The sequence below is a fragment of the Astatotilapia calliptera genome, chromosome 6, assembly GCF_900246225.1.
Source record: "Astatotilapia calliptera chromosome 6, fAstCal1.2, whole genome shotgun sequence".
In the NCBI taxonomy this organism is placed as follows: domain Eukaryota; kingdom Metazoa; phylum Chordata; class Actinopteri; order Cichliformes; family Cichlidae; genus Astatotilapia; species Astatotilapia calliptera.
Genome location: NC_039307.1, coordinates 9,052,829 through 9,075,889, shown reverse-complemented (window position 1 = coordinate 9,075,889; position 23,061 = coordinate 9,052,829). Strand labels below are relative to the sequence as shown.

At 40.3% G+C, this 23,061-nt stretch overlaps 2 protein-coding genes across 4 annotated transcripts; one reads left to right on the top strand and one right to left on the bottom strand.

Annotated features, from left to right (window-relative positions):
- Positions 1–52: 52 nt before the first annotated feature.
- pdcd11 (programmed cell death 11) lies at positions 53–14,483 on the top strand. 3 transcript variants are annotated; one of them, XM_026170082.1, is made up of 36 exons: positions 53–170; positions 467–589; positions 1,254–1,397; positions 1,569–1,733; positions 2,041–2,202; positions 2,282–2,402; positions 2,580–2,755; positions 2,877–2,984; positions 3,099–3,311; positions 3,421–3,545; positions 3,631–3,691; positions 4,352–4,498; positions 4,620–4,871; positions 4,977–5,102; positions 5,185–5,379; positions 5,534–5,704; positions 5,804–6,017; positions 6,173–6,322; positions 6,646–6,758; positions 6,860–7,359; positions 7,473–7,535; positions 7,807–7,903; positions 8,087–8,176; positions 8,262–8,364; positions 8,856–9,033; positions 9,847–9,903; positions 9,996–10,118; positions 10,241–10,363; positions 10,607–10,772; positions 11,050–11,166; positions 11,272–11,415; positions 11,593–11,843; positions 12,974–13,142; positions 13,253–13,406; positions 13,703–13,868; positions 14,021–14,483. In XM_026170082.1, the coding sequence occupies exons 2-36, from the start codon at positions 488–490 to the stop codon at positions 14,190–14,192; spliced, it is 5,418 nt and encodes a 1,805-aa protein (XP_026025867.1). In that variant the 5' UTR covers positions 53–170; positions 467–487; the 3' UTR covers positions 14,193–14,483. The 3 variants fall into 3 exon arrangements, with proteins under 3 accessions (XP_026025867.1, XP_026025865.1, XP_026025866.1); XM_026170080.1 differs by having other exon boundaries at positions 11,269–11,415; XM_026170081.1 differs by having other exon boundaries at positions 58–136; positions 11,269–11,415.
- Positions 14,484–14,614: 131 nt separating this feature from the next.
- LOC113023743 (RING finger protein 122) lies at positions 14,615–22,922 on the bottom strand. The gene is made up of 7 exons (XM_026170086.1): positions 22,206–22,922; positions 21,650–22,015; positions 19,920–20,073; positions 18,436–18,478; positions 17,903–17,944; positions 17,189–17,271; positions 14,615–15,405 (listed from the first exon to the last, which is right to left on the bottom strand). Exons 2-7 carry the CDS (start codon positions 21,672–21,674, stop codon positions 15,285–15,287), a joined length of 468 nt encoding a protein of 155 aa, XP_026025871.1. The 5' UTR covers positions 21,675–22,015; positions 22,206–22,922; the 3' UTR covers positions 14,615–15,284.
- Between the last annotated feature and the right edge of the window lie 139 nt (positions 22,923–23,061).

Sequence of the window (23,061 nt, the reverse complement as noted above, 5' to 3'; positions counted from 1 at the left end):
TTTAAGGCCGAGAGCGTTCACTGAATGGCTAAAGTCGGTGCCAATTATTCGTTCTTCGCGGTCATTGGACAAAATTTGAAACGCCCACCGGAGTTTTTCTTCCGGGCTAAGGTCATGGCGTGTTGCTGAACAGCATGTGAGTTTGGATAGCCACAAACCGGAGATTTAATGTAAGAAACCTTTCATGATTCTGATTGTATATTTAAATGTACGTTTACAGCAATACATCATATATTTAAATCTTCAGTCCAGTGGAGGTTTTTTGCTAGTGTTTGTTCGTTTTATACCCGGTATTATTTAGCTCGTAATGTCGTGCATTTGGAGTGATTAGATCGACGAATACAGATGGACTTTTATCACTAAATAAAATAATCTGGCTCTCGCAGTCTCAGTGATTTGAAACTTGTGCACATGTGAACTAATAACAATTAGATGTCTTTTATAATGGCGACATTATTTTTCTTAGACGTCTTAAAGAACTTCATAGATGGCATCGGCGGTGGAGGACTTCCCTCGAGGAGGGACAGCAAAGAAGTCTACTGGGAGTAAAACAGTGGTTCATCGAACAGAAGCGGACAATCTGTTTCAGGTAGATTTTAACTTCCATCTGTTTTTGTCTGTCTTACTGAGTGTAAAAAGAATTGATCTGGGTTCAGAGTGCAGACAAAAGTGATCAAAATTAATAACCACAGGTATGTTTTTCACAAGAAATCCTTTTTAGTTATTCAGTTTCAACTCGGAGTTCCTTTTTTGTAATGTGACAATAGCATGTACAAATGAAAATGAAATTGGAATTTATCTTTTGTTGACCCGAATGTGTTGCTGCCTACATCTTGTGGAGAGGCATTGCCAGATGTACAGTGAAGCCGTCCATATCACTAACCCAGCCCTTCTGCTACTCTGCATCTGGAATCACTTCTGCACAGAAGTACTTCTCAACTCAAAGTTGGCTCTGTTTTGGCTCAGAAACTCTGTGGCTTCCACTGCAAATCAAATTATAAATGAAACAGACATCAGTGAGGCAGAATTGATTGTTACTGCCCCTGATGCATCTAGCACAGGACAGACCTGGCAAAGAGATCTGCTCTTTGCCACACCCGAGCTCCTTAGCTATGAGGTTAGGCCAATATTGTTTAAAAAAAAAAAATCCCTTGATGTCACCTGGTCTTAAATAGGCTATTGTATACTACAACACTAGAGTGTATTATTAAAACATATTTCACATTTGGCAATAATTTGCTTTTCTCTTGCAGTCTAATGAGCAAGCTGAAACCAAGAAAAGAAAGGCAGGAGCCAAAGATGACAGCAAAAAGCTCAAGAAGCAAAAGGCAGAGGAAAAGAAAGTTGGCCTGACACTTAACGCTCCAGTCAAATGTGTGGAAATTCTGCATGTTAAGGTAATCAATCTCCCAATAACCTCTACAGTACATATACAGTATTTGAATGGGTTTTTTACGTTTCATTTCTTCTGTGTTTTCTGCATCTAAAAAAAATAACACTCTTAAGCAATTTTTTAAGCTCTTGCAGGATGCTCGTCTCAGTAACGGCTTGTGTGTGTTTTTTCCCAGGATGTGAAGGAGGGCATGCTGATGCTAGGCTGTGTGAAAGAGGTGACAGACTTTGAGGTGACCGTCAGCCTGCCTAGTGGCCTGCAAGGCTTTCTCAGCATCAAGAACATCTGCGATTCATACACCAAGCTGCTGAGTGAGCAGCTGGACTCAGCTGACACAGAGGTTGGCCTATATAGTAATGAACAGAATGTTGTAGGAGATTTGAATTGTCTTGGTGTTGAGGACATTTCTGCTTGTGAGTGTGCAACAGTGTAATTCAGTCCACAATATTCATAAAATCTTTTAAAAAATCAAGACAACATTTCTATATTTGTATATTCTATAACACCGTCTTCGCTCACATACTCAAAATGTGTTAGCTGACCCTCATACATAGTAACTCTGTATTAACTGTGTTTTAATTGTTGTGCAGCGTTTTGTGACTTTTAGGTCTGTAAAAGTGCCATATTAATTACTTTATACTTTGTAGGAAATCTGCTCTTTGCCACACCTTTTCTACCCCGGCATGGTGCTCAGGTGTGTGGTTGCCAAGTTGGATGTAACGAAGAGAGGCTCGCTTAGCATCCAGCTGTCAATCAATCCAAAACTGGTCAACAAAAGTCTGACCCCGAGTGGACTGAAAACTGGCATGGTGAGCTGTTAGTGAGAGTAACTGTTTAAAAACATCCATCAAACCTGCATTTACAGAAATTGTTGTATCTTTTGTGTAGGTCTTGAGTGCGTGTGTGGAGAGCGTGGAGGATTACGGCTACATCATTGACATTGGTGTCAGTGGAACCAAGGCCTTTCTGTCTAAGGAATCCCTGAAATTCAAACACAACAATGCTCAAGGTATGGAAAATAACTTGTTGCTCATTTTGGGAAACAGTTGTTTTGTTTTTCATGCATGATTTGGTTGTGTTTCATTAGGACATTGCAGATGTTTTCAGTTTTTATAAAACAAATGTAATCAGTTGTTTTTTTTTTAAAAGGATCTCTCAAGCATTTGTGGTTTCTCCACATGTACAGAGCTGAAAGTGGGTCAGTATTTGACTTCCCAAGTAGAAGAGGTGAAGAATGATGGTCGCGTGGTCCAGCTTTCTGCTAACTTGACTACGATTGCTCAGACTTGTGCTGAACCCAAGCAGGGCTGGAACCTCACAACACTTCTTCCTGGCCTTCTGGTCAAAGCTGCCATCAAGGAGGTAAAGACAGTGTTTTTATGTTATCCGCTATATGTGTTCTGCTACTAAAACAACATGAAACAATCACCAGTGAAATATAACCTCTGAACTGCATGTAAAAGCCAGTATGTTGGTATTGCAGGTGACCAAACACGGCCTGATCCTGGACTTCCTGTCCTCGTTTAATGGCCAGGTGGATTTTCTCCACATGGAGCCAGAACAGGCTTCCAGCTACACTAAGGGACTTCAGGTAAAGTAGACCTGGCATGTTTAACACAGCGCTTATGATAAATGGGTGTTTAGAAATTTTGATGCCATGTGATAATTTGAGAGTACAAACCTCCTTTTGCATCCATCCATTCAGGTGAATGCGCGCGTGCTGTACATCGAGCCACAGACTCGTCTGGTGGGAATGAGCCTGCGCAGCCACCTTATTCATCTTGAGACTGGGATTGAGCCCGTTCCTGCAGGTAGGGAACGGATTGGAGAGGTGGTGAAGGAGTGCAAGATGACCGCTATGCACCACCTGTCTGGAGGAGTGTTGGAACTTCCGGACAAAACGTTGGCCTTTGTACATGTAAGTCAGCGTGATGCTTTGGACAAACTTTAACTTTTATAAATCTTGTATTTATATATTTTTTCTTCATAAGATGAGATTGAGATCATTTTGTTGTCTGCGTTGACAGCGGAACCACCTGAAGGAGTCTAATGAGCAAACTAATGAAAACAGAGTGTTTGCCCAGCCTGAGCACATCTGCAGGATCCTGGACTTCAGCCCCATGGAGCAAATTCATTTTGCTACTTTACGCAAGTATGTTACACTTCATTTGAGTGTCCACAGTAAATGTAGGCTTCACTGTTCTGATCTTTGCATGCCTCTCTTCTTTTGATTTTAGGAGTGTGATTGGGAAGCCTTTTTACAGATACCATGATGTTCAGGCCGGTCAGGTTGTGGAGGTAGGAACAGAGAATCATCTTTTGTTGGAAACTTGGCTTACATGTAACTTTTGATTATGAAAGTTTGAGTCAATGAAGTCTTTCAATGCATTAAGAGGATAACATCGACTTTATTAGGCAAAAAGCAAACTCATGGTCTGTTACTTATTGGGACAAATTTTAGTTTGTTTTTGGAGAAAACTTAAATTAACACTCACTCAAATGAACTCATTAAGTAACGTATTAAGTCTTACACAATAAGTTTGTTTCTATACAGAAGCAAATGGTACAAATATCACTTGTTTCTATTTCTTGACCACACCTGCGGTGTTGCTGTGAGGTTACTTTGGAACTTGTCTTTGCAAGAAAGCAACTAAGTGTATTTCCCAAAATATCCCTTTTAAAAAAATCCGTCTACTCAGTTTAATTTTTTATTGCGTCAAACCAGAAATGGAAATTCTCCTTGGCAGATATGTTAAAAATATCTTTGACTTAGGAACTCCAGTTTAATAATTTAAAATAGTGATGCTGAATGGAGAGATGATGCACATTAGTTAGAATTGCTGTAAATGAGCCTGAAACGGAAGGTTTAAACTGTGCACAGTTAAATCCTCACCTCTCTTTATTGTTCCCTGTTGTCTGTGTTACATTCTTTTCTCTCAATGTTTCTCTTTCTCCAAGGGGACAGTGTCAGTCCTGCTGAGTCATGGGATGGTGGTGCATCTGTCTGACCACATTAAAGGTTTGGTGCCTCGAACCCATCTGTCTGACATTGTCCTGCAGAATCCGGAGAAAAAGTACATGGAGGGCATGAAGGTCAAATGTCGGGTAAGTGCACTTCTGCCCTAACAAACAACTATAAAACTTCTGATGTGAAGTTTCAGCTGTGAGCGCTGATTTGCTGTTTATTGTTCCACTGAATATTTGTGTCTGCACACTTTGTCTTCAGGTGCTGTCAGTAGATGCAGAGAATAAGAAGCTGTACCTGACCAGAAAAAAGACTCTGGTTGAAAGCTCCTTGCCGTTGTTCCTGAGCTATAATGACACTCGTCCTGGTCGTGTGTCCCACGGCTATATCGTGAGCGTAAAAGACTTTGGCTGCATTGTCCGTTTTTACAATGGGGTTAAGGGTCTGGTGCCGCTCAGTGAGCTGAGCTCTGAGCCCATCGTTCGTCCCGAGGACATCTTCTACGTTGGGCAGGTAAGGTGATCGAATGTCATGTACACTGAGATTCCTGTATGGTCTTGATTTGTGTTGTTTCTGTGATGTATCTCACAAGTTTGCTGGTCTCGATTGATAATCCAGGTGGTAAAGGCTAAAGTTCTTCAGTGTGATCCTGAAAAGGGAAAGATGGCGCTTTCATTTAAGGCAGTGGTCAAAAAAGAAAATGAGGAGACTGAAAAACCTGAGTTTGACTGTGAAGTGGGGAAGGTAAGAAGTCGTCTCTGTGGCGTGTTCAATTGAAAATATAATCTTTTGTCTTATTTTTATTAATTTGTCTTATTTATTGTAGAGGCTGGATGCAAAGGTGCTGAAAAAGTCACTCAACGGTTTGGAAGTGGCCATCCTCCCGGATGAGATCCATGCTGTACTGCCTATGAGCCACCTGTCTGATCACATGTCCAACTGCCCTCTGCTGTGGGAGAGCCTGCAGGAAGGAGATATCATCTCAAAACTCATCTGTCCAAGCAAGAACAAGCAGAATATTGTATCCTTTTTTTCAGTAGCCTGCAGATATTTTGCAGATCTGACCACCCGATGACCTTTACTCAGCTTTGATTGATTCACTATGTCCTCTTGGGAAATTCATACATCATCTATTTTGAAAAATGTGTGTTTCCTTAGCTGCTTCTCATTTAAAGACTCTCACCAAGAAACCAACAGTGAGATGGTCACTGGAGGAAGGAGTGGTTGCCAAAGATTTCTCTGAGATCACTGTTGGACTTCAGCTGGTTGGCTGGATCAAAAATATCATGCCCTATGGTGTCTTTGTGGAGTTTCCATACGGCCTTTGTGGACTTGCACCCAAATCAGTAAGTAAAGATCTTTTAATTTGTAAACTGAAAGGCTCATACTTGTATAACAGTTATATATTTTCCTGGTTAAATTTTCAAATGTTTCTGCTTTTCCAGGCCATGACTGACAAGTTCATCCGAGATACGACGAACACCTTCCAGGTTGGCCAGACGGTCATTGCTAAAGTGACAAACCTCGATGAGGAGAAGCGGCGATTCCTGGTCACACTGAAGATTTCAGAGGTCATATCACCACAGGGGGATGCCCAGACAAGACTCATTAATGGTCTTCAGGAGAGAAGAGCAGTCACTGAAATGTTGGTTATGAAAGGTATGTGTGAAGTCAATTAGATATAAATAGTTGCCTTTTGCTAAGTGTGTCAATAAACGCTGGGAGCTATAGACCCACGAAAGGCCAAATAAGATTTGAGTTGCAGAATTCCAGACATTTAGTGAGACTTAAGTTCCTGTTTTTGTTTTTTCTAGATAACAGTGAACTTCAGCAGCAGCTGGCTGCTCTGTCTGTTGGACAGAAACTGAAGCTGACTGTGGATACTGTGAATGACACCGGTGCCACGTTTAAGTCTGATGCCTTGATTGGTGCTACCATTCTGGCCAATAAGCACCACATGATGGGTATGTACTGAACAGGAAAAAACTAAATATTTCTCATATTATTATTATTATTATTATTTTTTGCTTTGCTTTGGTCAGTGAAGCTTTAATTTTGAAGAAAATATTAAATTGGTTGGAACTTGTGGATCAAAAGCACAAGGTCAAATAGACGGGTGAGCTATTTAGTGTGTATGTTGTTTTCACAATATTCAAAACAATATTATATTATATCTAATAACAGATGAAGTATGAAGTTTACCGATTCATAACATCAGGAGGTTACAGAGAAGGTATTTTGTATGAAAGATGAGCTCATATGTAACCAAAAACTGTATTTTTTGCAGGTGTTAAACTGACCAACGGACAGAAAGTCGGTGCAGTTGTCCTTCATGTTGACATGCTTTCTGCTTGTGTCCATGTCTCTATCCTTTCCAAGGTGATGGGGAAGAAGAAATCTGTGAGTGTTTATATATATATATTTTTTTTATTTTTTTTAAAATTAGATCTATAAAAATATAAATCCACCATTTGATTGTAATGTTTTTAATTTTTTTATAGCTGGCTGAAGGGTTGAAATACACAGCAATGGTGCAGCACATAGACAAAGACTTTGCCGTCATCTCATTGGGTGACACGGCACAGCTGACTGTGATCCAGACTTGCAGCCACCTGAATGAGATATTCCTGTCTGAGTCAGAGAAGCTGAAGGCGGGCATGACTTTGTCAGCTGAAGTTATTGAACCCAGCTGTCAAGAGCTGCAAGGGCTCCCTTTGGTGTCGTGGGAGCGCAGTATGCCAGAGCGAAAGCGCACAGCTTCAGAAAACCAGACTGGCCGCAAGGGCCACTGCTTTGGTGAAATCCTGCAGGGCACGGTGCGGACAGTAAAACCTACCTGCATCCAGGTTACCTTAGAGGATGGAAGCTCAGGTAGCGTGCATGTGTCTGAAGTGGTGGAGCCTGCAGAAGTGCGCCTGGGATCTTTCCCCACGTCATCAGTGAAAGTGGGCAGCGTGGTCACCGCCAGGGTTATCGGAGGACGAGAGGCTTCCAGTCACAGGTAATGATGGCTGTTGTGCCTCATTTTACCTGTTGGAGTAGACATATGATATGTATTCACTTTCTTTGTGTTATGTAGTAATGTAGATGTAATCGCAACTGTTTCTGTTTCAGATTCTTGCCATTCTCACATCCAAAGTTCACATACACCATTTCCGAGCTTACGCTGATACCCAGGTAAATGTACAACACAAATAAACTTGCATTCTGGTTTTTATATTGCGTCACCTGAGCCTGATCATTATTTAATCCTAAAATATCCAAACAACCATCATTCACACATTAACATCTCCAGCCTTTTCTGTTACTAAAATATTGCACATGTGTTTAAAATGAGTAAAATTTGTTGCACTATAATTTTCATTGGGAATTTCACCCTCCCCAAACTCTTGCATATTTTGTGCTTTTTCTGTTTTTCATCTTTTTGGTCTTTTTTCCCTCTCTGTAGAAAACTGAATGAGAGTGTCGATTTCAAACCAGTTACAGCAAAAGAAAAACTGAGCAGCTATACAGCTGGGGAGGAAATTACATGCTTTGTATCAAAGGTAAGCTTTGAAGATCGAGATGGCTGGCTTTATATTATTTTACAAGTTTTGCCCCAAACTTGAAGTGATTGTACATTTAAAAAATCCAAAAACAATTTCAAAGGAAAAAGAAAGCCAAAAAGCAAGCTTGGAATTTATGTCCTCTTTCTTTTTTCTTCAATGTCTTCATGTTTCTCTCGCCAGTTTAACTCAGACAGAAAGTCTTTGGAAGTCACAACTGATCCCAGTGTTTCTGGAACGGTTGAACTGCTGGCAATGACCACTGATTCTAAAGTAAGTTTGTGTCTTTGCAAATGTATAGGAAGAGCAAATGTTATTTGTAAAAGGTCAATCATCTTACACTTTGTGCTTATTTGAGGATATCGGCCACCCCGAGAAACTGTACAAGCTGGGCCAAGCAGTCCGTGCCAGAGTGGTAGAAGCGAGCTTCCCTCCTCATCGCTTTGTGCTGTCACTCACAGGTAAGAGCTACATGAGGACGATATAGCCTCAACATATAGATTAAGATGTTTCTAGGAAATGTGCAATAATGACATTTATAATGATAAAGAAAAAATGTTATTTTATTTAAAAAAATATCTGCAAACCAAAATAAGGGCATTTTGCATCCTCCTGTTCCATTAAGCTGCTATCAGACTACTGAAGTTACAGTTTGAATCTATTGCCACAAGGTGGCAGCAGCAGCAACATTATAGTAGTAGTGACACAGCATAAGTTCAATATAAGCACTAAAGTAGCCTAACTAGGTGTTTTAGTGAAAGTGTAACATAACAGGTTAACATTTTAGTTAGCAGTAACTGAAGTAACTTAACTTCATTGTTGATTTAGCTCCATTTTTAGCTACTAAAGTTTTTGTGTTATGTTATTGTTGTTGGATCTTCTAGTTTTGAAATCTGTATCACATAAAATCGGGTTAATTTAATTTCTGGATTCCTTTTTTTTTTTTCTCCAGGTGTCCATAAACTGGAGAAAGGCAGCATTACTTTGGGGATAGTAACAAATATTCAGCCACAAACTGGCCTGCTGGTCAAACTTCCCTTTGGGGGCATGGGGACTGTTGCTGTCACAGACCTTGCTGATGCCTACAGGCCAAACCCACTGGCTGTTTACAACAAGGATCAGTTTCTCAGGTCAGTGTGGATGATCTCTGTTATAGACCGTGTGCAGAAAAGAATAGTTTTAAGCTAATCTGCACTAGCTTCTGTTATCCAGTGCAAACTTTAATTTTGCATTTATTTCATTGTTTTTCTAAATTACCAGTAAGCAAATTAAGAGTTAAAACTTTTTGAGTGTAACAACGTTAAACTATATTTATTTAGTGGCTACTGAAACACTACAGCTCCCATCAGCTTGCATGATAAAACAATGCAAGTGTTGCAGCAGCAGTAGATTTAACTGTAACCTGTTTTCTTCTCTTATAAAAACCGATTTTTCATCATAGCTGTGATGTCTGCTGCAGTGTTCAGTTCTCTCTGTCCAGCTGTTACAGTAATGTGACACTCGTTGGCCCACATCTGTGGAGCAAAAATCTGAAAAGCTAAAGTTAGATCTAAAAAAAAAATTATTTTTTTTTAGAACTTTTCTTTTGGAGCAGCACCTGGAAGTTCTGTTTTCCCTTCAGCTTTTTTTTTTAAATTCAATATGTCAACCCACACTTTACCTTGTGGATTTCTCTTTTTTATTAGCTGTAATATTGCTGTGCCAGCTTAAATAGAAAAGACCTTTTTCAGTGGTTTAGTCAATACAAGTACATTTGTTATTTGAAGTGGAGTCAAAATTCAGTCTGCAGAATTCAGTTATGTGTCACTGACATGAAAATATTAAAATATCATCACAACTTTAATCTCAAGACTTTCTGATTAAACATGTTTAGTGACTGTGAAGTAAATATTGATTATTTTTTATATTTATATTATATTTATATTTTTAAAATATTTTTTCAGGTGTTACCTTCTCGATAATGAAAATGACAAGTGGCAGTTGTCTCTGCGACCATCAAGGTATGAGAAGGCATCGTTGTAAAAGTTTGATTTGTGATGATTTTTGTTAATAAAGCAATAAAAATGTATCGTGTTATAATGTGTTCCTCCAGGCTGAACCCAGACAAGGCCAAGCCAGAAAAAGACCCAGAAGTGTTGTCTGTAAACAAACTGAAGGCAGGTCAGATCATCAGAGGCTATGTGAAGTCTGTTGGAGAGCAGGGAGTCTTCATCAGGTAACTAAGAGATCCATTCACAGCAAACTAATGATTGTTTTTAGAAACATTTCAACATTTATTCTAACATTTCTGCTCTTACTTGTTATATCTTCTTACTGTTCTATATAATTGTCTTTCAGGTTGTCAAGAAGCATCATTGGAAGAGCTGAGCTCCAGCAAACCACCAAATACTTTGTTAAAAATCACAAAATCGTCTCTGAGCACCTGCCTCCCAACGCCCTGCTCACCACCAAAATTCTCAGGTAAAGTCAGCTCAGAGTTCAGAAATCACTCTTCAGAATTTATGCTTTGTTACCAATTTTCTACACCGATCCAGCTTAGAATTATATCTTAACTGCCATTAATGTAGCATTTAAAAATAAAAGGGAAAAAGTTCATTATCATACCAAGTTTCAGAAGTTCTCTGGGACGGCTTTAGGTAGGGACTATTTTCAGACTCCAAACTGCCATCCTACCATTTTAGTTTTTGCTATTCTTGTCTTCAGTATTGACAAGGAGGAGGAGTTTATCAACCTCTCGCTTCTCCCTGAGGACACCGGGAAGCCAGACGTCCTTCCAGAATCGCTCGGTCTGCCGCTGCGTCTCGTCAGAGAGGAGAAGAAGAAACAAGATAAGAAGAGCAAGAAACGCCCAGCATCTGAGAGCGAAGAGGTGAAAAGACACATTCAGTTTCTTTTTTACTTTCACATGTAAATTTATTTCATTTCCTTGTGTTTTTTATTACATTGTTAACTCTTTCATTTTATGCTCTGATATTTTTGAATCATCACTTTGCATTTTTGACAAAAACAAGGCCATTGTTTTTTCATCTTCCATTTATCATCTTTGGGTCTGACAATAATAAATCCTGCACTGATCTTTGCCTAGGTGACTTTATATATGTATTGAATTGTGGTTTACGTGGGTCTTAATGGTTCTTCATTGGCAGATCTCAAAGAAAAAGAAGAAGGAATCAAAGAAGGCAAGAACTGATGATAATGATAGTGGAGTAGAGGTGTACTTCAGAGAAGAGGAGGATAAGGAAGATGAAGGAAAACCTGCAAAAGTAAGCAACTGCTTATAAACCTTTACAGTCTTGTAAATCTCCATAGATTGGGTGATTTGAATACACTTAACCAGAATCTTATGAATACGTTCTCTCCCTCAGCAGGTTACATCCAGTGCATCGTGTCCATCTAGACTGCAGGTGACAGCAGGTTTCTCCTGGGATGTGGGTCTTAGCTCCCTGAAGCCTGCCTCTGCAGCGCAGGAGGAGGACTCGAGTGATGGAGAAGACCAAGAGGGAAGCACTAAGGTGAAAAAAGAAAAAGATGTACATTCTTAGTTAGTGGAGAAACAGAACTTTCAGCACATCAGTTTACCCCTTAAAAGACCTCATTCATAATTTATCCATTCTCAACCTTTCTCGGCTCTATCCCATCTCCTTTTCCTTCCTGTGTTTTACCTTAAATGTGCTCTTTCCGCCTCCCAGCCCCAGAAGAAGTCTCGTCATGAGCAAGAGCAGGAGAAAAAGGAAGCAGAGAAGGCTTTGATACAGAGAGAGGCTGAGCTGATGGATCCAAACCTGCGGCCCCAGGATGCAGCTGCCTTCGAGCGTCTGCTCCTAGCATCACCCAACAGCTCGCTGCTGTGGCTCCAGTTCATGGCTCACCATCTGCAGGCTACACAGATCGAGCAGGCCCGCACTGTCGCTGAAAGAGCCCTGAAAACGATCTCCTTCAGGTAATGGTAGACTTGTAGATGAATACACGCACTTAGCAACTTTATTAGTTACACGTGGCACACAGTACTGCTGGCTTAAGTCTGTATGATAGAGATTCAGCAAGGTGCTGGAAACATTGCGGTACTGACATCATAGTGTTACACAGGTGCTGCTTATTTATAAGAAGTTCTTTTATTGTGGTGCAGTTCTTTTATTCCACCTCATCCCAAAGGCTTTCTGTTGGATTTAGAAGCAGTTTGAGTTTTGAGTCAGTTCATGCTAATGCTTTCTCTGATAAAGGAGATATTTGACGACCTCCCCTGATGAGTTTTGACACCTTAGTATATAACAGTAAACATGTGGTTTGGCACGCTTTAGAACAGTTTAAGGTTTTTTTCCCAAGGGGCATGTGTATAGGCAGAGACCATCTCACTAACATCTGATGCACACCCAGTCATTTTGTTCAATAAGCAGGCCTGAAATATGGCAGGAATTCCTCAGTTCAAAAAAGAGCTTCAAAAACTTTACTCCTAGCAAGGTTCAAGGAAGTCAAGGAGATGTGTGGAAGTAGGGAGGCAGAATCAGGAACAAGTGAAGGTTTTGTTAAAGCTTTAGCTATCTTTTTGACTTTAACCCCTGCTGCCACCACCTAAACAGAGAGGAACTAGTCACAAAAACAAGTTAAACAGAAGTTATCAAGCACACTCATATGCACGAGGATGAAGTGGCAACAAAGACATGCTGTCAGAACAATGGCTCTGTTGCACAGGGGCTTTCCTCTCTCTGGTCGCAAGTCCTCTCTTTACTCACTGCTTTGTGTTAGGCATTTAATAATGTGCTTTCTAAAATAGTCAAACCAGCCTTTCTCACATGAATGCTTTTCTGCATTCAGATCACCTTTTTTCTGCACTTTGATGTTCACTTTTAACTGCAGCAGCTTTTGAACTATATTTACACGCCCAAATGCTGCAAGTCTGTTCTAAAAATGGTTGACTAAATAATCGTAGTTTAGTCAACCAGTCAGCTACAGCAATGAGTAGTTGAATTTGTTTAACTGATAAAGCGATCTCTGCATCCAGTTGCAAGAAAGTTTGTGCACAATTTAACTAAAGATGGTTAGATGTGTAAAATTGTGCCTGTTGTGGTTCAGGGAGGAGCAGGAGAAGCTGAATGTGTGGGTGGCCCTGCTGAACCTGGAGAACATGTATGGCACAGAGGAGAGTCTCAAGAAGGTGTTTGAGCGGGCAGTGCAGTTCTGTGAGCCCATGCCTGTATACCAGAAGCTGTCTGAGATCTACGCCAAGTCCAACAAAATCAAGGTACTTTCTCAGAAAATACCAAAATATTTAGGTATGCATATTTAAATAAGCATCTGATATATGCACGATCTGTGTGTTGTTGACTCATTGTGGGGGTTTTTTGTACCCAGGAGGCAGAGGGCCTGTATAAGACGATGGTGAAGCGCTTCCGTCAGAATAAGGAAGTATGGTTTAGCTATGGGACCTTCCTGCTTCAGCAGGGTCAGAGTGATGCTGCCAGTAATCTCCTGCAGAGGGCGTTGAAGAGTCTCCCTCCAAAAGAAAGTAAGAGGGCCTGTTTAAACATCTTGTCATACTAAAGTGATCATAGCGTCTGTATGTACAATACCTCCTATGTACATTTAATGTATGCTGTCCACCAATAACTTAGCGCTCATGGTTTTTGCAGTTATTCTTAAATATTAGGGTGGCTGTTTATACAGTTGCATCCCACCACCCAACACCACCACTAGCACTGAAACTGATGCAATATTTTTAACAATTCCCATTCTTTTCACCTGTCAAAGCTGTGTTTTTCTACAGGACGTAACCTTTTCTGTGTTCTCATCCTCTTCTCTCAGGTGTGGATGTGATCGCCAAGTTCGCTCAGCTGGAGTTTCGTTACGGTGATGTAGAGAGAGGTCGCAACATGTTTGACAAAGTCCTGAGCACATACCCAAAACGTACCGACCTGTGGTCTGTTTTCATCGACCTCATGGTCAAACATGGATCGCAGAAGGAAATCAGGTGAACAGAAACTTTCTTTTCATCGTCATGGTTACCATACGTTATTCCATATGCTATAGCGTCTGTGTTCCTAAACAGTTACACACTCATAAGAACTGACATGTGAGATGGATAAGTGTGTAATATTGTATTACAACTTCTGCCTCTTTCAGAGCGCTCTTTGATCGAGTGATCCACCTGAGTGTTTCTGTGAAGAAGATCAAGTTCTTCTTCAAGCGTTACCTGGAATATGAGAAGACACATGGCACCCCTCAGAGCGTCCAAGCAGTAAAAGAAAAGGCCATTGAGTTTGTGGAGGCTAAAGGCACAGAGGGTACCAAGTAAAGTCCAGATATATGCAGGCAAACACCTTATAAATGCAGGTGGACACACGTGACTTGCTGTGTATTTGTATCCTCAGATGAGGAGGAGCATTTTCCTCAAAATGACCAATATTTTAGCTTGTAATTAAGTTTTTTGTAATAGTTGTGGACTCTTGAGTGTTGAACTTGTATGCTACAATACTGTGGGTCTATAAAACAACAGTTTTGTATGATAATGAGTAAATCATGTCACGATGATTGCTGATTGTTTGAACAGATTTATAAAAGCTTCAATAAAACCTTTGTCAGTTGACTCGTTGACCTTTCAATAAATCCAAGGCTGTTACAATACATTACATGACGCTTTATTTAAAATACAAAAGGACAATATATATATAGGGAGACATTACATACAATACATACAGGCAAGACTAGTTTTCTATCAGTCTTTTTTTTTTTTTTTTTTTTTAAAGGGAAAAGGGCCTGGGACACAATCGGTAACAACATCATCTACTTAAATCGTCGCGGTTGTAATCCGGCTGGTCTGTTTCAGCCAGAGGGTGTAGCTGCCTCTGGCTCCTGGAGCATTTCACCTAAATTGGCAGTATTGAAGATGCATGTATGGCACAGGGTTATAGGGTGATTGACGTGGTTTGTGCTGGCTGTATTGGTAACACCCCTGAGATATTAGAGGTATCCATACTGATCCTGTAATTTGATGTCCTGCTCAATGCCAGTAGAGTCATTTCTCTCCGGCAGTGTTGCACCAGTCGTCCAGTGACAGTGGCAATGATCCAACTTTCTATTGCTGCTCCTTTTCCTGTCTTTTTTTTTTTTCTTTTTTTGGTGAACAGTGCAACATGGAAGTAGAACTAGGAGCATTTTAATGAAAGATCCTATTCATTCACCCTTTCTGACTGATTTGACCAAATCATGTTGGTGCTATCAATATTCAGTTCCCACGAAAGCATAACTGCTCAAAGGTCAGCAGCAAAGCTGCTACTTGGGGCTCTTTAACATTTCTTCAAGATGACCCTTTTGTTCATCTTCTCTAGTGTATTTAATGTGTGTGTTTTCTGTAAAGGGAGTCTTTTCTCTTCTTCCGATGGCTCGTTCACACCTCCTCTGGGTCCATAGGCCCCTCGGCACCCTGGGGAGCGTCCGAGTGTAGCCGCAGGATGGGCTTGTTACACATGGGGCACACGCTGCGGATCTCTAGCCACTTAAGCAGGCACCTGACAGGACAAGAAAAATAACAGCTTGAAATAATACTGCATAGCTGTTTTTTTTATTACTCAGGATTTATTATCGGGACACTATTATTGTTGCTTTAGTTTTGGGGGATTTTTTTTTTTTTAAGTCAACTTTTAAAGCTTAAAATAGCAGGAAAGAACTTTGTTTCCTGTTGAAATGAAAACATCTCCCACAGCAGTACTGCTGCGGTGGAGCATGGGTGGAGCGAGAGGGGTACGACATGCAGAAAAGGGGCGCAGGCTGCTGCATCTCAGCCATGCGTCATGTTGTAACCTGTTCACCCACTGAGCTAGACTGACGCCTCTGCACTTTTTGGAGAAAGTAAAGTAACTTTTGTCATTTAAAAGTGCCACCAGCAGAGGTCACACAGGACTCTCTTGCTCTACTTCCTTGGGATTTTCAACTGCTGCAAATGTTTTTCACATCATTTTTGCATTTGCACACATCAATACTAAAGTATTTAGATATGATCGCAAATATAATCTGTAATTTGTCAAATTTTCTACCAGATTATATGAAGCTGTTGGATTATGTAAAATAACATCACTGCTACCAAATTTTGTGACCATGTCTAAATACTACGAAACAGCGTTTTGTTTGTGCCACCTATTATAATAAAGTAGAAGTTCTAAGAGTGGTGAAACAACACTCACACTTACTTTACAAAAATTCTAACTGGATCCTTTTTAGAGTTAATTATTGATGACAGAATGGGCAGTGTGGTGCAAGTTAAAGAACCACTGCTTTAGTGTAACACTGGTTAACCTAAAAAACAGCTTAACCGGTGTTACACAAAAACAAGAAGCTGGGAAAACCAGTCCACTAGGTTGGCTCTGTCCTCAGGTGAGAATATTAAGTAACACTAAAATTCCCCCAATTAAAATTTTACATCCAGCATTTGGTTTAACCTTTTTTTTTCTTTGTGTGTTTCTAGAAGAATAAGAAAAATATTTTTTAACCATTTATGGCCACTGACTTTATAATCAACCTTATGAGCACCCTCTAAGTAGAATTTCACAATCTGCTAATTTTGGGCTCATTTTAATGACAACTAAATCACTTGGCTTTTTACTTTCCACAATAATTAGCTAACAGAACAACATAACAAAACACACCTTGTAGATTCTCATGTGTTACGAAACTGGATTTTTTGAAACTGTAAATGTGCCCGTCTCTAAAGCAGGGTTGTGAAGTAAGGTTTGGTTTGAGATAAAAAAATTTTATTTCCCAAAAATCAATAAATGAATAATTTATTTAGCACAATTCAGAGTGCTGCATATTGAACTGAGAGAATAGAAACAAAGCATTGATCCAATCACACTAATATCAATCGATAGTATCAATATTTGATTATAGTTATATTTGCAACCATACAGACAAGCAGCCAAGCTAACAGTTAAAAACAGTTTTGCAGTCATTGGAATAAAAAGGGGAAATAAACAGTTGTGTAAATGCTATTGCAAAACAACCTGTAGCTTTCACTGACGCCTGTTTTATTAATCTAGTGGGTAAATTAAATTCAAATTAAGTAGATTTGTCCTCACAGGATCACTGTGACATTGCAACCCGTTTGTGTTTATTCTTTTCGCTAAGATTAAAGTAAAGGCTGCCTCTCAGTGTGTCCCACACAAAGCATTTAGTTTGTTGTGATCTCGCCACGCCTAATGAGAATGACATTAATTTAACTTAACTGAAGAGAACGGCATATAATTGCAGCTACTATTTCTACTGAGCTTTTCACATCACTGTTTTATTAACACTCACTTCTTGTGAAATGCATGTGAGCACGGACACACTCCCAGCTCATCTCGGGTCCTGAATTCTTCCAGACACACTGCACAGGTTTGCTGCAGAGCACAAACGACACATAGGTTAGTTCGGTTGGCTTTTTTCTGGTTATAGACATCATATATGTATATATATATATCCTTACAAACCTAATACACTTGCCTTTTTGTAGCTAAATTTAAGTGGTAAATTAATTTACCGTTTTGCTTTAAAGTGCAAGTATGTCAGTGTTGTGAAAATGTGCTTTTATCTTAACTGTGTTTTCAGGCAGCAGGGCTATTTCAAACTAAAAAGAGAAATTGGATATTGAATTTATACCAAAATTAGCCCTAAGCCTTGGTTTTAAACAAAATACTTAGAAGTTGTTGTTTTTTTTTAAACAAAATCACAAGAGGCAGGACAGAGATGTTTTTTATAATGCATTTTGAATGAGTGCAGTTATTCCTGGAGCCCTACATTCTGCAGGCACTCTCACACTGACAGTATTTAAGATATTTTCAGCACATCTCCACCCTGAGTACGTGCAGCATGCTAATAACGTCTGAAGGAGAAACTGATTGAATGAACCAACCAAACATTCCCAGCACATAATGATCTCATCTAAACTGGCACATAAACAATGTGGGCAACAAACAGCTGACATTGTTTAACATAGGTCTGGTTCACATTTTATAAGAAACTATGACTTACTCCAAGAAGGCTTAATTTTTTGCTTGCCCCCTTCAGCACCACCTGCAGAATAAAAGGGGAGAGAAAGAAGAAATGTGTTGGGTCATGTGATCTATGCGTCAGCATCATGGGTCAACTGGGGTGTTACACGGCAGAAAAGATACAGTGTAAAACGGGCATTTTTGTGAAAACATAACTGATATGTGTTGATTTACTCCTACATGGTGAAAAAATACATTATAAATGCAGAGAAAACAAAAAAACCTGCAGTTCCTGTTCAACCTTCCCTGTCTGAAAGCATTATTACCAACTGTCAACACGCTACACTGTTAACACTCTGCTACCAGTTTAGTGTATGGGGCCTCATCACACGGATTACCATTTTAAAACCAGAACGTAGCGACACATAGATGGATTCAAGGTCATCTAAAAGAGGGGGTGTTAGATTTCACAGTTGGCGATATCAGCCTAAGATGTTACACTTGTATTTATAACAGGCCTAAGAAGCTGGTGTTACATGTGCACCCACAGTGCCAGATACTGCATTGACATACCTCATTGTAACTGAACTGCTCCCTAGTTCCTTGTTGCTTCAACCTGGGAGAGACACAAAGAAAACAACATCTGTAACAACTGTGACTTAAGTTCTGTGGATCCTGACCTGTGATTGCAAGATAAAACACACACACACACACACACACACACACACACACACACACACACACACACACACACACACACACACACACACACAATCCTAACTTAATTTCACAGAACTGCTCGCATTTCCTGTTCCTCCAGTCCATTACTGTGGTTAAATTAGCAACATTTATAGAAACTTGTTTGCAATTTTATTCTCGACTAATATTTCAAAACGTTACTTATAATCATGTTGAGCCTGGCAGGATGTTCATTACTATCTGAAGAAAATCTGATAACAGTATTAGTTGTAATATTTATGTCTTTTTTAAAAAATGATTTGTTTATTTTTTAAATCAGACATTTTTTATGAGTTCTTTACACTAATTGCACTAACCTCATTTATTGGGTGTAGCACAATGGTCCAAAAATACAGTGCTGACATCCTGACAATATCATTTCATGAACGTAATACACTAAGCATAAGGAAATACACTTTGCTTTAACAAACACATGAACTTTATACAACACGCAGCATTCATATTGATTTGGAATGTTGTAAATGAAACTCCAGTAACTTTGTTTCTCTGTTTTGCTTTAGATGGCCAGTGGTCACTAATTTTCCTGCACTGGTGCTGTACACGTGGCATATAGTGGCCTTAACAGCCTTTCGCTGAAATCTAGGGAATCACAGGGTAAGTAATGATATAATGCTGTTAGAGTATGTTGCCCACAATTATCTTACTATCATAATACAAAGATTCTACAACTCTCAACACATTGTAAAACATTCCGACATTGATTTAATAAACCAATTAATATATGGGTAAAATGTATCAATAAACAAAAGAGATCAATGCAGCATTTTGCTGTATTATTATTTCCCCCACCTCCACTAAACCCCCCCCCCCCCCCCCCCCAAAAAATAAAAAACCCAAAAGAAACCCAACACCCATGTATGCAAGAAGAGTGAAACAAAATGACTAAGATATAGTCAAAAATGAAAGACATGAAGTAGAATGTGCTAAAATACTCTGTGGTGAACTGCAGAGTCAGTAAAAATGATTGGAGTTCATGAATAGCAGCAACCTTTTTTCCTGAGTGCTTTGCTTTTGCCTTATATAGAGAATATTTGTTGTTCTACACAAGAAATCCAAGCATAAATTGTGTTTTAACAGTTCTAAACAACATGTCACACCTTTGGCAGCTCAACACTTGCTTGGTAAACTTGCATGACATTCGCTGCTAACATTAACACATCAATACGTGAAGATAGCTGACTGCCAAGGTGGTTAGGAATTAATTTGAAGCTGCCGTGGCAGCGTGTTCCAAAGCTTGCTCAAACTTGCCCGAAAATCTCGAACTACTGGTTTGTTTATCTCAGACTCGCCCGACCTACCTGAAAAGGTAGCAGCAGAAGATGAGGCTGAGCATGAAGACGAAGAGGCCGATGCCCAGAACAATGACATAGACATTGAGCGGCAGGTGATAGATGTCAGACCCCATGCTGCAGTAGTGTTCAGAACGCTGAGAACCCAAACCACACTGGCATCCTACCAGGAAAAGTTTTGAAATAACAGATTACATACTTAACTTGTTTGCCACCTTCTAAGGTAAAAGTCCAACATGTAAAATCAAGTTTGAGGAATTAGAAGACTTTCTCATTTCAACTCTTTGATGGGATGCCCATGAGAGAGAAAAACATAATAAAATCCTGTTTTCTTTTATAGGTCATGAATTTGAAATTGGTTTAGGGTGGCTGTCTTTTTAAAGCTGCATTTCTTCAGCTTTAAACAGAGAGATGCTGAAAAAGAGACTGCAGCATTGTTTAATCTCCCACTATATCCAGCTATCTACAAAGATTTAAAGTATGCAGCCGTTAGCACCGACAGTTTAAAGTGAAACTGATAGCATAAACATTAGACTGTGCCGTTTGTTTGAGCAATTACTCTGGTAGACAGCTGAAGGTAATTTTCCTTTCTAAGGAATAAGGGGAACGCCCAAACTCTTATTGGCAAATCATAAACACTTTATTTCCAATATAAAATGAAAAGAAAGATTAATCATTGAAGACAAGTACACAAACGTTGATCATTAACAAGAACATGGACAAGCTTCTAGTGCCAGTAAAACTGAGTGTGTCTGCTGATGTGGAACTATAAATTGCAAACGCATGTGACACTCTAGGTAAACTCCACAAAAATCACAAGCTTTACTTACAGCATTTGTTAAGGGTTCAAATTTAGTAAGTGCTTAGTTGCAGGTGTGTCTGGGGAACTGTGACTGGCACTGTGGTGGCAACTGAGACGCTCATAGGACTGTGCGTTAATTTGCTGTGAACAAGACAAACATGAAGGGCAGACATCACTTCCGCCACACCACCATCTGTTCCACAGACTACAGAGATGACTGGTAGAGTGTGAGCTCGTGTGTGTGCGCTCGGGGATGGAAAAGCAAAGCTGCGTGGTGTCTGTGTGGTACAATCGAAATATGTGTGCGTTGCAGGTGGCGGGGGGTGTGATGCATTAAACAGAATGAACTTGGGGGACAAGGGCCATTTGGTAAAACAATAGCAGAGGAAGCCCCACTTCCACAGGCCACATGTGTTCCTATTAATTTGTAGCGAGGATGCTCTTTGCCAGCCTCTAAATGTCCATGTGTCTCTCTTTAGAGTGAATGAATGGGTACAGCTTGCACACTGTGGGGGGTATGGGAAGGGTAATTTGACATGGCTGGGGGTTGGGGGATTTACAAGAACCGGGTGGAGGGTTTCATAGGAAAGACCTATTGTAGCATAATGAAAGATACAATTAGGAATCACCCCAAAGAAGAAAAATAAAAATATGGAGCAAGGTAACAGAATAAAATGTCACAGTTGTCAACAACAACAAAAAAACCCAAACGAAACAACATGTTCTGGAAAGCAGCTTATTTTAAGTGCTCTCAGCTCACTCTTCAAAACACTATCTAAGGCCTCCACTCCCTGCAATTTGCCCATTCACAAGCACATCCATTATCTGAATCCCATTAGCCAACAGCCAGCAACTAAGTAACTTAGTTTATGAAGTAAGTACATGTGCTTCCATCTCTCATATATTTAGAGAAGTGCCAAGGAATCCACTCACTTACCGTTACACCATTGGAATGGTTGCATGAAATGTGACTCCCAAGGCAGCCGCAGTAAATTCAGGCCCTGTCAGGAAAAGGCTGGAGACAAGCCAAACTCGTGGGCTGGAGCTTCGGACACTGAAATCTGTTTTGGAGTCTAGATTCAGTTACACTGAGCTGGATTGCTCTTTTTCTTGGGTTGTGCTAGCTCCCGCAAACAACAACCATCAAGATTTGCTCAGATTCCACAAATCCTCTGGAGGTGTGGTTTTGTTGGCTCAGCAATCTGTGCTGCCCAACATTCCCAAATCTGGATTAACCGCTCTGTGTTAAGATTGGGAGATTTGGGACTGAGGTTTGGACCAGGACTGGAGACCTCATGTGCTCCTGGATCCCAGTGAGAATGATGTCATCACAGAAGAGAAAAGAGACAAAGAAAACCTGTTTAGATGAGATGATTGTTTCTCATATATCTCACACCAGGTGCAGCTCAGCAGTTGTTACTGTGAGAAACTGATTCTTGCTTGATCGCAGTGTGGTAAACAACACGGGCTGCTTTGTAACAGGAAATACTTACATTTCCACCAGAAAGGGGCCTCTTTGACTTCACTTTGTGTCTGCAGTGTCGTCCCTTCACGAAACTCAGTAACAGCTAGCTTTCAAAATGACAGTCCTCACCCAGTGAAGGCAATTATCTGACATTAATCTGTGCTTTGTCTTCCTCGAAAAGCTGCTTTTTTTAACAGGGGATTTTCACAAGTCTCATCCCCCTCTTGTCTCCTCTGTTGTCTCCTCCTCCAGTCTTCTGATCTTGCAGTTGATATTTCTCCTCAGCACAGAAGGCAAAGATATGCTTCCTTCAAAGCCCAAACAAAGTGAGGACAGCTCCATGCAGTCAACAACAGTCCTCTTGCTGGGTTTGGTGTTTTGCTTGCGAGTGTGTGTTTGTGTTTCAGTCAGTGGATGTGTGTGCGCGTAGGGGGGGATCCTACTCTCCCTCTAACCATCTGCTGCTTCAATTGAGAAGAAAAAAAAATCTGAGACAAAGGCGGTGTGTGCGCAAGAGTGTGTCTGCGTGTGTCGCATTCAGCCTCTTGCACCTCCAGCTGGCTTTGTCATGGCAGGCTTCCCTTCTTCCTCTTTCAATCTATAATGGTGCTCAGAGAGAGAGCCTGCGATTCGCCTTTCCCTTCCTCCTCTTGCTCTGCTCTGCCTTGGGTTTGTAAACAGATCTCTGCTCATGTGACCAGCCGTTTTGCCTCGCAACTCTCCTCTCCCTCAGCCCTCCCTTGCTACCTCTGTCCTCCAATCTGTAGGCAGAAGGAAGGCAGAATGAGCCAGACACTGACGAATAGGGCTCCTGCAAGCATGCTGATGTGTATGTGTCTGTATGCGCACACCCCTGTCCCTGTATATGTGAGAGGGAGAGAAAA

What these genes read in the sequence shown, in the direction of transcription:
- LOC113023743 (XM_026170086.1), bottom strand. Translation starts at nt 21,674, where the DNA reads ATGCAACCATTCCAATGGTGTAACG. An exon ending in ACCATTCCAATGGTGTAACG is followed by an intron (nt 20,074 to 21,649) that starts GTAAGTGAGTGG and finishes TTTTCCTGGTAG; the next exon opens with GATGCCAGTGTGGTTTGGGT. An exon ending in AAAAATTAAGCCTTCTTGGA is followed by an intron (nt 17,272 to 17,902) that starts GTAAGTCATAGT and finishes TGTGCTCTGCAG; the next exon opens with CAAACCTGTGCAGTGTGTCT.
- pdcd11 (XM_026170080.1), top strand. Translation starts at nt 488, where the DNA reads ATGGCATCGGCGGTGGAGGACTTCCCTCGAGGAGGGACAGCAAAGAAG. An exon ending in AAGCGGACAATCTGTTTCAG is followed by an intron (nt 590 to 1,253) that starts GTAGATTTTAAC and finishes TTTCTCTTGCAG; the next exon opens with TCTAATGAGCAAGCTGAAAC. An exon ending in GCATGAAGGTCAAATGTCGG is followed by an intron (nt 4,499 to 4,619) that starts GTAAGTGCACTT and finishes CTTTGTCTTCAG; the next exon opens with GTGCTGTCAGTAGATGCAGA.